Source organism: Hipposideros armiger, unplaced genomic scaffold (assembly GCF_001890085.2).
Source record: "Hipposideros armiger isolate ML-2016 unplaced genomic scaffold, ASM189008v1 scaffold_1161, whole genome shotgun sequence".
Classification (NCBI taxonomy): Eukaryota; Metazoa; Chordata; class Mammalia; order Chiroptera; family Hipposideridae; genus Hipposideros; species Hipposideros armiger.
Genome location: NW_017732511.1, coordinates 147,190 through 161,286, shown reverse-complemented (window position 1 = coordinate 161,286; position 14,097 = coordinate 147,190). Strand labels below are relative to the sequence as shown.

The window sequence follows — 14,097 nt, the reverse complement described above, 5'->3', positions numbered from 1 at the left end:
ACTAACTCAAGAACAAAACTGTCACATTCAGTAGGTGTGGGGCACCTGGTTACATCAAGACAATCACAAGACTGTTAGGGGACCCAGACCTCACTGGTGGCCACCCTGCATAGTACAGCCATCGGGGGGGGGGGGGGGGGGGAGCACAGAAGACTTCAAAAAGCCATAGCCAGCTAGACACAGCCCACTGCCTGTTTCCAAAAGACGGTAGTTGTGCTGCTGTGTGAAACCATCTCCCACACCAAAAGCACCGCTACCATCTCCACCTCTAGGTGGATAAGCATGAACTGCTGGGGTTTGGGGCTGAGGCTTCCAAGTACTAATAAATCCATCTTGAATGCTGAGCTCACAGGTCTGACAATATAAACTACCAACAGTAGTTTATATTGTCAGAGGCATGTCCCATTGTAGCTGTGGTACACGGGCTGTCTTTTAATACAGGATTTAAAGTGGATACACAAATGCTAGCTTCCTTGGCTAAATAAGATGCCCTTAAAAACATATCAGCTGAGGTTGTGTGTCTACACAAAGTAACAAATCAGAAGAGATTGTATAAGGAGGTAATCCACTTTTAAAATCCAGTCAAACCATATCTTCCCCAAGAAGCTTAATCAACAGGAGACGCTTCCAATAAACTAAGAGTACATAATTTGTTGCTGTATCCAGGACATGGTGTTGTGTTATTACAGTGTAGTGATTGCAGGACATCGACTAACCATTCAAACCAATATGCTTAACTGGAATCCAATCTACCTGTGAGCATAACCATTACTAGTATCTGAGATTGGCTTCAGAGTCACTGACAAGTCTTGATGTCACTGTCTACTTGCAAATGTTAAGAACTCAATCAGAAAGCTGCTGACTCCGTCGTTTCTCTCAAAACCAGACCAGCACTTTAGGGGCACACTCCTTTCTTTCAAGTGATTCTCCTGCAGTGGACAAAACTGACCTTTGGCTTAGGCCTGACACAGGGAAACCAACAGATCCCTCATACCGAATACTCGGAAACACCCAATACTCTCAAAATTGATTGTTCAAGTTAACATTCTTGCCACAAAATAACACGCACCATAAGAATTAACAATTGAGTTCTATTTCCCCTAGCCAAAATGTATCCTTTATATCTACTTCTGCTTTAAAAATCTACTTCTAATTTAAAAACTCACAACTTAAATTTAGAATTTAAACACCAGAGTCTGTTAACAAACCTCAACAATAACCACCCAAACGTCTCTGCCTCAGGCCTCCATTCTCTCCCTGTAACTTCCAGGCAACTGGGGCGGCAGATATCACACCTTCCATCCCAAAGTTTCCCAGTAATGTCCTTGCTTCCAAAGATCCTTTGTCTTCCCCTCAAGAGCTGCCACTTCAACAACAGATGGCAATAACTCATATCCACAAATATACAAGTACCACACACATTTAAATCAAACAGTCAAGAATTGCTGTAAGAACTCTACTTCCCATATACCAGAGACACAGAGATTTATTCCCCCGCAACAAGCAAGACCCTGCCAAGGAAAGGACAGACACCGGGCTGACAAGCGAGTGGACACAGGCTCCTTTAAGAGAACAAAACAACCCTTAATTGAGGTTTCTGGAAAGATCAATTTCACAAGTCAGCAATATTCAGCTGTATCTTCTTAGTGACCACTTTGTAAAAGTCGCAGAGGGAACTGAATATTCAGCATTTTGAATGTGGGCACTTCTTCCTGGAGCGTTCTAAAATGTCTCATCACACACAACCACATACAACCACACACACACACACACACACACACACACACACACACACACACACACAAACACGGCAGGTGCGCTGCCCTCTCGAGAGTCACATTTCAAGGAAAGTATGCAATGTAAGTGTTATAAAATTTATTCGTGTAAGCATTCAGACATTTTTAGGTGGGAAAGATGATATGCAGATTTTACTACAAGGTGCAACAGAAAATCATCCTGGAAAGAACGGTACAGCTGGAGCGGGATTGGCAGTGGCACGATTCCAAACGAATGTTAGACGAGAGCACTTCATCGGGGAGAAACTTAAAATAATAATTTAAAGCTTCATGAGGCAAGATATGTTCCAATTTAAAACACTAAGAAATAGTACCATCAATGAAAAAGGAACTCAACTTCTAAGTGTACCAAAAGGGTTGTGGGACAAACAAGAGGGAAATTTGCATTTGTTGAGGTACAAATAGGAGTGTTTCCATAAGAGGGGCATTAATTATTATTAATGGCAAACCCTGCAAATACAAAATAAACCCAAATCACTGGTCACATAATTCAAAATTTACACGTAATAAAGGCAAGGCAATAGACTCAAGTTATGGCCTGTCAAATATTTACTCCACTGACAGTATCTACAGAAGCACTTGGCCAATTTGTACACAGTGATTCCTTATGCACGCCCGAAGGGTTTCCGTAAAAATGACACTATATACAAATCTGTACACTGACCCACCAGAGCGACCTCCAGCTCCCGAGGAGGGGAGTTACAACTTAAAGCAGGATACCTGAGGTTTCATTTCTTCAGTTGCCTTATCATAATCCTAAATATACATTTCAGGGTTTGTGTTTGTTTTTAAAGACACTTTCCTTGATATGTGCACTATGGTTAAAATTAAAAACAAGAATAATAAAATAAAATGATCGCTTGAAGGAGCTGACCCTCCCCACCCCATCTAGAGACTTTCCTGGCCGAGGCCAGCGAGGAAAGACCGTGTGACACTAGATGGGCAACCTCGGCTGGGGGGACGAACCCTCGAAGGCGCATCTCTTCAGCAGAGTCAGCAAAGGCTCTCGTTGACTTTTTTAATGGAGGAGGATGAAGAAGAAAAAAGGAAAAACAAAACCCCAAATGACAAAGGAATTTCAGTGGGATGAAGTTCCTCCACCACTTAGAGAATATCTAGGAAAGAAAAAAAGAGAGAGAGAGAAAGAGAGAGAGAAGTAAATATCATTTCTCTAAATTAAAAAACTTGTAAAAATTCAAACAATTACCAAAATCCTAGTTTTTACAGACAACCCACATCATAAAAACATTAAGTAGAGCACTGTCAATGGATTACTATATAAAGAATACATAAATTTTTACATAAAAATTTTAAAAATCATGATTCCAACACAAAAATTTTCAGAACAGTTAAATTCCGTCATAAAGAAAATAAAAGCATGTGCTAAAAAGCAAGAATACGGGATCGGTTGAGTGGCACATTGGTTAAGAGTTGGCTTGGGAGCATAAGCTCTGAGTAGCAGGGTCCCAGTTTGGATCCCACATGAGGGTCAGTGACGCTGCGCCCTCTACAGCTAAGATGGTGAACAACAGCACGACCTGGAACTGGGCTGCCGTAAGTCGCCGGTGACAGCATAGGCTGCATTGGGGCTGCTGTGAGCTACCGTGAGTGGCTGGCAGATGGCATGAGCTGCCAAAAGCCGCTGTGAGTGCCATCCAGGGCCCAGCGACCGATCTGCCTCACCCAGGAAGACCTCAATGATAATACCAACATGGGCCAGTGAAGCAACGTCCTCCACAACTAGACTTAAGAACAAAAGGACAGCAACTTGTCTGTTCCCCTTCCCCAATTCCCCAATAAAATCTTAAAAAAAAAGTGAGAATGTGTTCAGCCTTCCAGGAAAGAAAAAAGATGCAAATAATACACCTTTACTTATAATCAATTTTTAAAAATTGAAAAATCAATAATACCCATGACCTAGTAAGATTCCAAGGATGCATAAACATGGCTGATTTGAGTAGCAGTGCAAGACGCCTTTTGGCCACAAACATATTAATACTTGTTCAGGTAATCCACTTCCTAGAATGGTATCTTAGGTTTTTTTGTAATTATAATAATTAGGAAACAACTCTGATATGCAACAATGGAGAAATGGTTAAGTAAACTAAGCAAGCTGAATGAAATCAGAGATTAGAACCTGTAATTATATTTAAGCAGTATGAAAACTATATACACGTTTAACAAGTGGGCACAAACTTTACAGTTTTATGTCATTTCTTTATCCTAAATACATACAAAAGAATGTCCAGAAATTACACATGCATTATAATTTTCAGAAATGTAAAAAATATGGTTAAGTGCATGGCTTCTATGTAACAATGGAAGGCAGTGCACCAAGAATGATGAAGATGATGATAGTAAATGGCCTGTGGATGGTGGGGTCATGTATACTTTCTTGTTTCCCACTGACTCCTCAGTACTGTGTTGCTTTAGAATACAAAAAAGGGTCGGGGGTGAGGACCCTCATGGCCAAGGTCTCCTCAACCACCTCAAAGCTGACCGAGTCACAGGAGATGGCTAAAGACATGTTTAACGGGACCTACTGCAAACATTCCAACCTGAGCTCCTCTCTTAAGGCATTTAAAATATGTGGCACTCTCCCAGAGAACAACGCTTACAAAAAGATCCTCTTGAAAAGCACGCTTTAGCCACAGATGCTAAGACTCACTTTTCAAGAAGCACAAATGCCTAAGTCATGGGAGGAACTGATGCCACACTAAAGGACCCACACATTAGTTCAAACTAAGATATACAGGAAGCTTTTGAAATGCTTTACACACAAGTCACTTCTCATTTTTTGAGGTGATCCACTGGAGTTATGCACTGGGGAGTAAAATGGGGATGAAGCATCAGCAATGGCCACTGTTGTTTGACAGCAGCTGGGGGGGGAGGGGGGAGGGCGGGAACCCGGGAAGAGCTGGGAACCCGACAAGAATAAATGGATGGCATCAGCAGGAGCCAGGCGAGGACCCAGGAGCAGGGTCATCTTGGCTGAGGATGAGAGGGTTTACACGTCACAAAGGAAAGAAAAAGGAGGAGAAAGAAAGAATGCTGACCTGACCCAGTATGTCTAACGCATCACTGCAAAGTAAAACTTCAACGTAATGTAGACAGCGGTAGTTATACTCACATTAAATTGGGTTGTCAGAAAAGTCATGACGCATTTTTGCAACGAAAAACAGAGAAAAAATACGTCATGACTTTTCTGACAACCCAATATATGGCTACTAAGCACCTGACATGTGGCAAGTTCACACTGAGATGTGTGCTGTGGAGTGTAAAACCTATACCGGATTACAAAGACGTAGTACTAAAATGAATGTGAAATACCTTAAACGAATGTGAAATACCTTACTGAGAATTGTTTATACTGACTACACGTTAAAATAAGATTTTGGATGCAGCGGGTTAAAAAACATTAAAACTAATTTCAGTTGTTCCTTTTGTATTTTTTTGTGTGTGGCTACTAGAATATTTAAAATTCTATATGTAGCTCGCATTATCTTTCTATTGGACAGCGCTGGAACAGATCAACTCTTACCAGCAACTGAAGAAAGGGAAACAGAGAGATCAATTACATACGCACAGGCCACACCACCTGTGCCTGGAGCTGCAGGGAAATCCAGGCACATATATAAATCACTGACAATAATTTCAGGCAATTTGGGACAATGTGAAAAATATCAGTCCTACAAGTGACACTACAAAAGCAGAAAACAAAATCAAAATGATAATACCACTGGTTTTTGGTTTAATTCTATTTGTTTGAGATTTAAAGGCTTTTTTTAATGAGAAACAAATTCCACTAAAATGAGTTGTGAAGTGATATCAAGTTTCTTTGAGAAATCAGAAAATCGGACCATTATTAATAGTGGAAAAGCTTACAGGATGCTAATATTATATGATAAAGCATTCAATGAATATTATAACAAAGCTATTTTAGAAATTAACTGCATACACATAATGGGTAGATACAAACATGGTAACAACTATATTTGGGTAAGTATATGATGACTTAGCTTTCTTATTGTTATCCTCTAATTCCTGTAATTCATTAGTATCAAGGCAGGGGAGATAACAATTCTACCTACTGCCTCAAAATTAAAGGCAACCAAGAAACAGTTTTTATTCTGCAGCCTAAACTTTATTTAGGGCAAGTTAGAAAAGTTGGGATGTCTTTTACAAAGGAGCCTGAGCGTTCTGGAGAATACACCTGAAAGCTCAGGACTGAGGTTTCCTCTTGATGTCCCACTTTACAGAGGGCCAATTCCCAGGACACTGGGCAGCCCCTTCAATCAGCACTTCTAAGGAATGGCTGACTTCTTTATGTGCTGTCAAGCTGACATCTCAGAACAGACCTGAAACACTTCTATTTTTATGAAGGCTCGGCCATCGTTTGAAAGGGGCTCAACAGCCTGAACAATTCACCTGGACGGTGAAGTTCAAAGCAATGACATGCCCTGTGCTTCGGCAGTGCTGAGGTCTGGGACGTGGAGGAAAGACAGAGCCAGAGCTGCTGGACGGCAGCCCTCCACTCTAAGTACCAAGTGACTCAGGCTAGGGTGGAAGTCAGTGGCGTCCTCCACAAGGACACTCCTAAAACAAGTTCCAGAGAGTGAGTGGGGAGGCCCAGATCGTCACCCCCACTCACTCCCCACCCTAGAGCACATGTGGCACCAGGGCCACCGGTGGGACAGGGAGCACCCTGCAGGCTGTGCAAAATGGGGGTGTACTGCTGTCACAACAAGCCCTCACAGCACGCGGCAGAGTGGAGAGCTGGCACAAGTACCCAGGGAAAAGCACACACCCGTGTCTCTTCTCATTGAGCTTACCAAGCCCAAACTTCTAGGGCTTTTGGACACGACTTCAAAGCATAAAACCAAAAGGAGAGTTGCAAACATCTGGCTAAGAACTATATTGCTCTGGCTGATGATTAGGCTGCATCATTCAGAGCAGACAGGTATCTTAAAGGTATTCTGTGCTTGTGTGTCAAGAGCTACAGCTGCACAAAGCTCTGCGGTCCTTCCCAGTCGTGTCCAGATTCCTATCATCCATTCATATTGATTTTTCTAATTCAGAAGGAGGTAACAGGTACAGCCCAGGAAAAAGCACCAAACTGCAAAGGGGAGGACAGACAAGCCATCTACTTGAAGGCCTTCCCACATCCAGCCTAAGAAAGCCACAGGGCAAACATCGTGTGACCTCCAGGGGGCTCTCCTCCCTAGAGGCAGCGAGCGAGCTCAGCTGCAGGAGCAACGGCAGCAGTTACCTCTGGAGCCGCTGTACAAGCTGGGCCACCATGGTGTCCGAGATCCCGGGGCACGCCTCTTCTGCCAGGTAGATGGCCCCTCGCAGCTCCTCTATGGACCCCATGTTACCTCCACACGCCTGGCTCTTCTCCTTCAACTTCAAACACAAACATGAACAGCATGAAACACATGAGCACAGGAACCGCTGAGCATGTATTTCAGAAAGTAACACACGTGTGGACCGGACCGTTAACTGCTCCATCCGGATGAGGCCTGGCAGCGGCTTTGGCTCAGCCCCTTTCAATGAACAGCTTTTTGAATGCTAAGAACACTGTGCACGAGTACAGCAAGGGCATAGGACCTAAGTCACTGCCTTCACTAGAGTGAATAGACAACTAGCTTCTGTGCACCTTTTCAAACCTGATCATGACAGTCTCTGCCCTTTTTATTTTTTGTCCCATTTCAACCTTAAACTTATACCAGAAGAGCAATTTCAAAATTACTGAGCACCAGTTGCCTGCCACACTAAAGCCACAATCTAATCTAAAGCTTACTAACGTGAACGGGTTGGTCTCAGACGGTGACCAACTGCCTTTCTGGTACTATTTTGTCAAAATACTCTATTTCAAGTGAATAAGTGGCAGCCCTAAAATCTGGGAACCCGCAATGTCCCTCGGCACCTCTGCTCCCACAAAAAATCACGACAGTGTCTTCAGGCACTTGCTTCATTTTAAGGTCAACTCAGTCTCTTTCGGGGATGCAAGCAAAACGTGCAATGGGCAAGGAGAGCCGCTCAAGGCAAGACGCAGCACAGCAGGGCTGACAGCCTCTCGGAACAGGCTCCAGGTGGCAGCTGCACAGGAGACAGACACAGCCTCCTCTTCAGGAGGCCCCCACCCAATCCCATCTTCAAGAAATAGTTTACAAAACAGCTTCGATTTTCCAAGCTGGTGTGAACACATGCTGTCATTCGCAGCACTGGTCTCATTCTGAAAACAATGGCTTCTCCCTGCTCAAGGGACATCCAGAAGAACGGGAAGGCCTGGATGGGTGGGGCCGGCAGGGGCTGAAGTCTGTTCAGCGTTCTGAGCGTGGTTGTTCCTACATTCCCCCTTATCACAGACTGTAACACAACCAACCTAGAGACAGTCACTTGTGTCTGTCTAGGACTCCCCATCATTTAACGACTAAATACAACAGTATCTACACATCCTGAGTGAGGGACCTGCAACCCACCACTCTGGGTCCCTGCCATTTCCTCCGGCTGCGTTCTTCCAATGCCCACCCCACCCCACGACCCTACGAGAAAGTTCCTCCGCCCCGAGGCTGCTGCTGGACAGGTTCTATCCACCCCCGACATGAGTGAGCCACCTGGGCACACACTGAGTGACGTCAGGACATGTCCTACCTCTGTCTGTCCTTCAGATGTGGGGATAATGATCATTCCTTACTGAGTTTTATGAGTATTATACAGAATGCACACTGAACACTTTAAATGTGAGATTATCAAGTATTAATAATAAAAACATATAAGAAAAGTTACCTGTGAGTTTACCTTTAGGTTAGCTGGCGGAAACATTATATGTATGATTAATTCATTAATTCTGAATGATTTCTGAAAAGTTTTTTCATGTGCCCAATAAAAAATAAATAGCTTCACACAAATGAGAAAATCTATGCCATCTGTCCTAATTGCCCGATTGAGCTAGTGAAGTGGCGATGGCAGGGTCACAGGAAAGAAAGGGGCATCTAGAAAACCTGAAGGACCAATCTCCCAAACATACGAAGAGCAAAATGGGGTCTTATGGACATCCTAGAAAGAGCAAAGGTACTCAGAAACACCGACCACGGCTGGAGCCAGAAAGCGACACACAAGGGGCCTCTACCTGCCCTGTGCCATTCAGTCTTCAATCTGAAACCAGTGTGTTCAGTGGTTCCACCCTGTACCTCAGGCTCCGGCCACAGCCCTGCAGCTGGGCTCCAGTCTCCCGGGTTGGAAGGAGCGCCCTGAGACAAGCTTGTGAAGGCAGACGCTGAGCTGGAAAGGCGATGGGAGCCTGGAGGGGCTGGGAGGAGGGAGCAGGACAGAGGCTGGCCTGGAGCCTCCCGGGCCCTGCCGAGGTCAAGGCTGCGTGTGACAGAGGTTCAGGCCAAGTGGAGCACGGGAATGAGCCTGTGAGTGCAAGGCACTGGCTGGTATCAACTCATTCTGAAATATCTTAAAGGCCGCCTGGGCCAGGAAGAGGGGCACAAGAAAATGAGAGAAAAAGGGAGATTTCCAAGTTTTCCTCAATCAGCTACTAACCAGATGAATAATAATCTTTGTTCTTACAAAACCTATTAGAACATCTCAAAATGCAGTCTGCATATAGATTTCTACAGGAAGTGTGTGTGTGTGTGTGTGTGTGGGGAGCTCCTCTGAGAAGGGAGAGGGAAAGATGGCACAAGATGCAGTCAGTCACAGAACAAGGAACTGAAATGGGCCGCTGACCTGGAAAATGGGTGGCCCTTCCGGGTAAGGTGACTACACTGGGTACTGAGTAAGCGTTAAGGTTAATCTGGGGGCTCAGTGGGAAACATGAGGGCTCCAGGGAATTCAATGTCCCCTTTGAAATAAAAATCTACTTTTCATATTGCCATAAATTCGTCTGAGGCAGGTTGCACCCAAATACATTTTGTAGAAAGCAGCACAACTGAAGGTAAATCGCCCCAGTAATGCATGGACTTGGGCTGGGTCGTTGGTCCCATCTGTACACTCAAGGCAGCAACGGGGATGTGTCCCAGGAGGGGCCGGATTCCAGCCGGCCTCCCAGGAGCACGAGGCGCCCTCTCGTGCTGTTCTAAGCTCCCAATCCTACTGGCAATGCTGTCACAGAAGGCATGTCCTGCTCACCTGTTCTCCCCCTCTCACCTCCCCACAAACGTCAACTGGGTATCTTACCTCTGCAAACAGAGGAGAAATAATTGTAGATAAACACTGAGAGAAAGGCCTCTTTGGGATGTCTTTCATCTTGGAGAAGAAAAAAAAGGTAATTAGAAATATTTAATATTCACATTTTCAGTAATTCAATAAGCTTCAGGTATGTGCTATCTAAGCATAAAGTCTGCACTGTTCTCTGTTCACTATCAAATCTGAATAAGACGGCCTTACTGTTCTTCACTAATAAACAGAATTCCATTAGCAGTGATATGCAAAACCCATGCAAGGGGCAGAACTACAGTGTTTGGGTTCCACGTGGAAAGGTACTAGAGGTCCAGGAGGTGGCATTTGTGTGGCTACAGGTGATGCAGAATAGATGCATCTATGGAGGAGGACTTACCTAATGAAGCCCTGGAAATGGAAATCAGATCAGAGCTGGCTACTACAAGAGGCTGCCGTTAAGACTGTGGCCTATTTTTTACTTTTGCAACCTCTATCTGAACATGTAATGACGCCTATCTGCTTATCAAAGCAGGACTTGCAGGATCAGCAAGGGACAGCCACTGGTCCACGCTACCTGAGGGAAACTACACCACCGTGCCTTAGAAAGATCCTAAAACTATAGCTTTTCATAAACTTAAAACAGACATGAGCTCAACTTATCAAAATTAAGTTTTATATACATTTGTCTTTAAGATCTTTAAATAAAACTTAATCCCAAAATTCTAGAACCTTATATGAATAATCCTGTATGCAAAATAGGAATCATCCTGTCAAGAGAGATGGAAAGGCATTTCATGTGCGAAACCTCACCCTACCCCCTATATGAATCCCACTGCGTGTCCAAGTGCCAGGAAACGCTGACTCCGCAGCAGGACAGCGGGCCTACAGAGAGCAGAAATTAGCGCTGTAGGTCTGACTCTGAGTAATCAGTCGGAACAAAATCTCTTGCTCTGTTGATTCACTGACAGCAAAATTCCAGAACAGGCTGCCATGAGGGACCACCTAGCCACTAACAGCAGGGCTTGCAGAAAAGTGACTGGAAAATGTTGTTGACCGATGACAAGTGTTGGTCACAAGCAAACATACCTTATTTCTTTCTAAATCCGATGGCTGAAGAGCTCCATTCTCAAGGCTCTTTGGGTCTTTCTCTCGGATCGTGAAGATCCAGTCCCCAGAGTCGCTGCCTCCGGATGCCTGGCCGTCCGTGTCTGTTTCCCTTAACACAGAAATCCAGGAGAACTCTGTGAGTGAATGTGCTGGCTCTGCGGGGCCAAGGCCTCGCGGAGGAGGGCCACTGGCAGCCTCTCAACCCACGCCTTCTCCAACCCCGACCCAGCTCTCAGCACTGCGCGCCCCCCACGTACACCTTCTCTCACACCCACGCTCCACACCCACTTCCAATCTTCTCCACCCCCACCAACCACATCCACCTCCAGTCCCTCGTGGCTTTCAGAAGATGACCCTGTCTCCTACCTCACAGATCAGACACACCATCAGAGTGTGCTTCTGTGACTTCCCACAGCACCAGCTGCCTCCACACCCATCCTCCCACCTCCTCTAATGGAAAGCAGTGAGCAGAACCATTCTCTACTCACTGACAGCCCCTCTCTCCTGGATTTTTCTCCCCTTCGGCTCCTTCCCACCAAACATTCAACACGCATTCCTTTTTGCTCACTCAACACAACCTCCCTTCTAGCTATAGCCAGTCTCTCCGCCACATTTCCTGGATGTGTTGCCTGCACTCACTGCCTCTATTTCTTGCCTTTCGCTCACTCTGAAACTCGCCCCCGTCCCTGCTACTGCTATGGCCTAGGCCACCAATCCTCTGCATACCATCAGACAAGGGGATTTCTGGTTAGTTCTTATCGTGCCTGAAACCTCAGCAACAAATGGTCCTGCTGATCACCCCCTCCTCCTCTAGACCCTCCAGACTCCTGGGGCCACACTCCTCCAACTTCCCTCTGACCATGTTATTCTCAGCTTCATCCTCTATGCTGGGGTTTCCTAGGATTTTGTCCTAGGCCTCAGGCCCTTCTCACTCTGAAGATTCGCTCTGAGTGACACCATTCGTTCTCATGGCTCCAATGACCATTTACAGAGTGGTGACTAAATCCATATCGTCTGCCTACACATCTCTCCTGAACTCTAAGCCTTTGATGCCAGTGTACACTGGACACGTCCTGTCAGCATCTCAAACCCGTCCCACCACACTCAGCGTCCTGTACCTGGCCTCCCGGATCAGCTGCTTCGCCAATGTCATCATCTCAACGGCACCACCACAATGGTGAAGCCTGGACTGTCTCAACCTCCTTGACCCAAATCTATGGTCACATCTGGACTCCTTCATCTTTTCATCCCCGTTGCTAACACCCTAATTTCTTAATGTCACGATCCAACAAATGCCTAGTCAATGGTTCTCACTCTTGGCTTTACAACAGAATCACATGAGAACGTGGAAAAAACACATGGATCTCACCCCCAAAATTTCGGATTCAAGTGGCCTGGCTTCCCTTCTTTCACGTCAGAGCCATCAGTCCAGCTTTCCCTCCCCGTGGACTGAAATGGCTCCGAGACCTAATTCGTCTCTTTAGCTAACTGGATTCCTAGATGCTTAACTTGACACCAGTTTTTGGTACGTAACTTCCTGATACAGAGCTTTTATAATGCTAAGCATCCATCAGGACAAAACACAGAATCACACAAACAAACATTCATATCGTCTTCAAATTATATTTAAAGCAGTTTCATCTGATCAGTATTTTAAGAGCAGGAAGTATAACAAAGGAAAAAAAAACCAAGTTCAGTTCAGTTCACACAGTTTTATCAGATTTTACTCGGAAAAACTCGACTAGCAACAAAAAGAGGCTAAAAGATTCCCAAATGGTTCCATACTCTAACACAAGGAGCTCCATCAACTTGGATTAACTTTTTTAAAAAGGAGGGGAGGGGAGGGGCAGTGCCCAAAGCCCACCCCAAAGAAGAGACTAGAACAAACAGGTCACATCCTGCATACTGTGTGGCTCAGGCACAGTGCAGGGCTCACGCGAACCCCTCCTGGCTCACAGGACTCAGACGGACAGACTTACGTGTCAGAGTCTTCAGAGCTGGAGTCTTCATGGCTCTGTTCGGCCTTCCACCTCTTGTACCTGTCAATGAGCTCAGTCAAGTAGGACGTTTTCTTTGCATTGCGTATTATAAACTTGTGCTTTAGTAACTCCTTAGCAGTGGGTCTCTGGAAAACAAACCACCAAACAAAGGAAACAGAAAAGGCATGAGATGAAGTCCCTACATTCTACCCGACTCTACCCCAAAGGTCAGACTTCTGCCTCAAAATGTCAAACCACCACACTAATACGTAAAGATCAAATTCAACTTCAAAGTTGTTTTCCCATAAGACTAAAAGAGTAGTCATTCAGCACCTGTGGGTGGATTCTATGAACGGTATGGACATAGCATTTAGTATCTAATGGGAACCATCCAATAAAAGCCAAGAGAACTTCCTCCAGAAAAATGCATTTATGTAGAAAACACTCCAGAGAATTTCAGAGATCACTCCAAAGAGCTAGAATGTACTTTCTAGTTTTTATAAAACATTTTATTACAAATGCTGGCAAGAGAGAAAATGTTCTTCACCTTGTTAACCTTCTATATTAATGTTTGGCTCCAGCCCCCAAAATAATAAAAAATGTTAATCTGGATCCACCTTTGAGAAACGAGAAAGGAGCCAAGAGATACTCTTTCTTGGATGCTGAAAGCGGACCCGAGTCCTGAGTCATCCAACCCTCTCAATTTAGAAATGCCAGTTTCCCAGGTCTTCCTCCTTCCCTGTCAACTTTATCCAGGCCTTGGGCTTAGCATGACCACAGCCAGATACTACACTTTGAACTTGGACAACTGTTTTGCCCTTGAGGTTGACAAACCCAATTACAGGGAATATGCCTCCCAAGGAAGCTGAATGAAGCCCCAATCAGAGCACACAGGAGGAACACACAAATAATAAGTTCCCACTTATTCCAAATTACTAAAGTTTTGTTAACAAGAGCCAGGCAGGCTTCTCAAATTCAAGTTTGTGAAAAACCTGGGCCACTTCTGGTATTTCTCACTCCCTGTCCACGTGATTGTGAAACTC

General features: G+C 44.9%; 1 protein-coding gene across 1 annotated transcript in view; it reads right to left on the bottom strand.

Annotated features, from left to right (window-relative positions):
- Positions 1-1,860: 1,860 nt before the first annotated feature.
- STK24 (serine/threonine kinase 24) overlaps positions 1,861-14,097 on the bottom strand; it is a 69,573-nt gene continuing 57,336 nt past the window's right edge. The window contains exons 7-11 of the mRNA XM_019632671.1: positions 13,055-13,200; positions 11,055-11,184; positions 9,987-10,055; positions 7,066-7,202; positions 1,861-2,911 (exon numbers count right to left, since the gene is read on the bottom strand). Coding sequence (XP_019488216.1) covers positions 2,875-2,911; positions 7,066-7,202; positions 9,987-10,055; positions 11,055-11,184; positions 13,055-13,200 — 519 coding nt within the window. The 3' untranslated portion in view covers positions 1,861-2,874. The remainder of the gene's footprint in view (positions 2,912-7,065; positions 7,203-9,986; positions 10,056-11,054; positions 11,185-13,054; positions 13,201-14,097) is intronic.